At 42.5% G+C, this 3,677-nt stretch overlaps 1 protein-coding gene across 1 annotated transcript in view; it reads left to right on the top strand.

Moving 5' to 3' along the window:
• The first annotated feature begins 789 nt into the window (after positions 1 to 789).
• Positions 790 to 3,677, top strand: part of LOC108750907 (ubiquitin carboxyl-terminal hydrolase 31-like) — a 16,753-nt gene continuing 13,865 nt past the window's right edge. Inside the window, exon 1 of the mRNA XM_018490768.1 lies at positions 790 to 2,001. Within this exon, the coding sequence (XP_018346270.1) occupies positions 976 to 2,001 (1,026 nt within the window). The 5' untranslated portion in view covers positions 790 to 975. The remainder of the gene's footprint in view (positions 2,002 to 3,677) is intronic.

Genomic DNA, 3,677 nt, shown 5'->3' on the forward strand with positions numbered 1-3,677 from the left:
TTTATACAAAACAAACAAAGATTAAAGCTATTTTATATAATAATTATTGATTAACTATTATGTAACACTCATCAAAATTGCCATCTAATTTCTTACGAATTTTTTACATTATTTTGAAATGATTTTTCTTTTAAATATCAACAACAATTTTTTTTGAGTTGTAAAAATTATTTTAAAAAATACTATGAATATAAAAAAAATACATGCATATGATTATCGTGCATAGTTAATAACCTATTTTTCGAATGGCAGATTTTTTTACTAATTTGAAATAATTTTCTTTTCTAATAATAAATAATAATTATCAAACTGTAAATTATTTAAAAATAATAATAAAGCTTATATTATCGTTCCTACTTTATAGACTGACGATAATTGAAATAGTTCACATTACTTCGGAAGTGACGTCGAGATGTCACGACGGTCGCGTATCTCCTCGACCGATCATCGATGCGCACCGATGTCGCCAGCAGTGAGCAGCCGACGATTCACGATGGTTTATGGCCGTGGCGTCGTGTGAAATCGTGGAAGCCCGTGATACGCGCGGCAAATGGCCGCCGATGGCTGCCGTGGTGCAGTTTCCGAGGCGGTGCGTGGTGTTGCGTGACGTCCGACTACGTTCGGGTGTGATTGCGGTACCGCGTAGGCGCGTACGGGACGTGCGGTTGTCGCGTACGCCACGCGGCTTCCTGCATCGACCGCGTCAACGTTCCCCGGTAACGCCGTCGTTATCATCATCGTTGTCGCCGTTGTCAGCCTCGTCCACGTCGCGGTCGAGGTAACACCGACGACACCCGGGGACGTGATGTGAGCTTCGTTGACGGCCGATCCCGACCGCCTACACGCCGAGGAGATTCACGCGCGCGCTACAGTCACAAGTCATCCGATTAACCAACCCAGCCAGCGGGGGAGCCCTGAGTTAGCCAGCAAACCAGCCAGCCAGACAGCCAGCCAGCCAGCGAGGTGCGGCTGGCGATGAAAGCCGCGAGAACCGATCGCGGCACGTCGGTGATGAAATCGGTGTCCGAGGGCGAGCTGGGCGTGGAGGAAGAGGTTAAACCCGCGGAACCGCGCGGCGCCACACGGCTCAAGCGCACCTTTACACTGCCGAGAAACCCGTTTCAAAGTGCCAGCAGCAGGATGTCGCGGCGACGTCCGAAGCAGCAACAGCAGACCCACGGGGACTCGAGGGACGCCAACCACGGCGCGCCAAGCGCCAAGGAGAACGCCAGGAACAACGCTCGTCACGCGGACGGTGGTCAGCCGCCGTTTCAACAGCAGCAGCAGCAGCATCAACAGCAGCAGCAGCAGCAGCAGCGACAGAACAACGCCATGGGGAGACTGCATGGCGGTCACCAGGCCGGTCAGCAGACCGGCAATCAGGAATCCCAGGAGCGGCCGTGCGGTAAGAAGGTGTTCCGCCGGCCCTCCTGGAAGAAGTTCATCAACAAGATGGTGCGACACATGTCAAACGTCGGCACTCAGAGCCATAAATCCGCCGCGATGATCCATCATCAACGTTGTAGCGGCGGCGGCGGCAGCGATGATCTCAGCTCGAGCGCGGGTGACATCAGGGTACCGCCGCCGCGACCGGCCCACATCCCGCCAGATCGTGTACCGGGTGTCATAGGCCTACGCAATCACGGTAACACGTGTTTCATGAACGCTGTGTTGCAGTGCCTCTCGCACACCGACATCCTCGCTGAGTACTTCGTCCTGGATCAGTACAAGGTCGACCTGTCGCGCCGCAACAAGCTCAACTCGAAGAAGTACGGCACCAAAGGCGAGATCACGGAGCAGCTCGCGCTGCTCCTCAAGGCGATCTGGAGCTGCCAGTACGACCCGGAGATGAGCACCGCGTTCAAGAGCGTCGTCGACAAGTACGGTAGCCAATACCGCGGCAATTTGCAGCACGACGCCCAGGAGTTCCTCCTATGGCTGCTCGATAAAGTGCACGAGGATCTCAATCAGGCGACCAAGAAAAAGTACAAGATCATAAAGGTGAGCGCTCTCCCTTCTTCTCGTTTTTTTTTCTCTTCGTCACACGATAAGAGTTTTGTTGATGTATCTAAAAATTTAGCTAGGCGCAGATCTGAAAATAATTTCTTTTTTTTTTTTAATTATTTACAAAAAATAAAGCTTTTAAAATGATTATTAGCCCCGCTCTTAAAAAGGACGATCAATTTTATTTGAGGTATTAATTCCACCTTCAATTTGTGATTGCGTTTCAAATCTGATAAACCTTATCAGCGTGCAGTCTATAAAACTGAATTAATATATTTGCAGAAATTTGCATCATTAGGTATTAAGATATACTTGACTATATTGTGTGAAAATAAGATTATTTTTATTAATTGAAAATAATTTCATTTAACTATGCAAGTAATTATATAGAGCTCTTAAACTGGTTGCTAGAATGTCAAAATTTTTTGCAACATTTCTCGTTATGTTTGAATTTCCACTGGAAAAAAAAACTAAATTTTAATATTTGAATACTTCTGAGTAAATATTTAATAAATGTAAACATGTATTTATCTGATATAAAAATCATTGACTTGATTTAACTATCATTTTTTTTCTTGAACAAATATTTTCTGTAAGTAAATGTTTACTATTAAAAGAAATATGTGTATGTGTGTATTAAGATTTTTTACATAATTATTTTGATGGCCCAACAAACTTTTCAGACTATTTCAGCTAAATTTTTTTAATAATTCAGCAAAATCCTTTTCGTGGTAAAATCCGTGACGAACGCGCGGAATGCGTTCACGAGTTACCGATTAGACTTTTCCCGTAAGAAGGAAATGTTTTCCTGCAAAAGTTGTCAATAACTACCACATGTTTCACAATTTAACGTTTAATTGATCTTGCGTGTCCGATTTGTATGTCGAAGACACTTGGAATTCAACTGTTACTAATTCTCAATCGGAGATCACGAGATTAGTATTAATTGGTCCAGTATTAATTGATTCAAATTGTGCCACTTTAGCGGATCGCATCCTTTTAACCTGTCAATACAATGACATTATACTTCCAACGTTGGACGGGAATGCGGAATAGTCATCGAACTAGTCTCGACTGTTATTTTGATGTCACTTCGAAACGTGGGAGTCGTCTGCGAATTAGTATCTCTTTTTTTTTTCGTCGTAGGATGGTATTGTTGCTCTCCTCTATTTTTAAACGCTGTTGGTCGCGTTGTCGGGTGTATTTTTAGTAATAACGTAAGGTCGTGCGCGTGAAAACGAAAATAATGATGTTAACACGTGCAATGATCTTATCCGCATAAAAAACGATCATTGGCGTCTTGACCTCGTATGAAAATTATACCTGATAGATCCCCATAGTGAGAAGATAACAAGTGGTGAAGATCGCCATTTGGAAGGAAAGCATTCGATATCTCTCGCTCATCTAAATAGTTGTACGATATTTTTATCATGACAATTATTGTTAAAAGGTTAAAAAAGTAGTTTAATGTTACAAGGAGAGATTAGAGTCAAGGATGTTAAAATTGAACAGTTTATACGGTTATATATATAATTATTTCTAAATTAATTTGCAATAATTTAGAAACGAATGGAAATTATTATAAGGTTAACTGTTTCACAAGTATAAATTGATAAAGTATTAATATATATATATATTATACGTTTTTAAAAAATAGATTGATATTAATTTAT

This window comes from Trachymyrmex septentrionalis, unplaced genomic scaffold, assembly GCF_001594115.1.
Source record: "Trachymyrmex septentrionalis isolate Tsep2-gDNA-1 unplaced genomic scaffold, Tsep1.0 scaffold38, whole genome shotgun sequence".
In the NCBI taxonomy this organism is placed as follows: Eukaryota; Metazoa; Arthropoda; class Insecta; order Hymenoptera; family Formicidae; genus Trachymyrmex; species Trachymyrmex septentrionalis.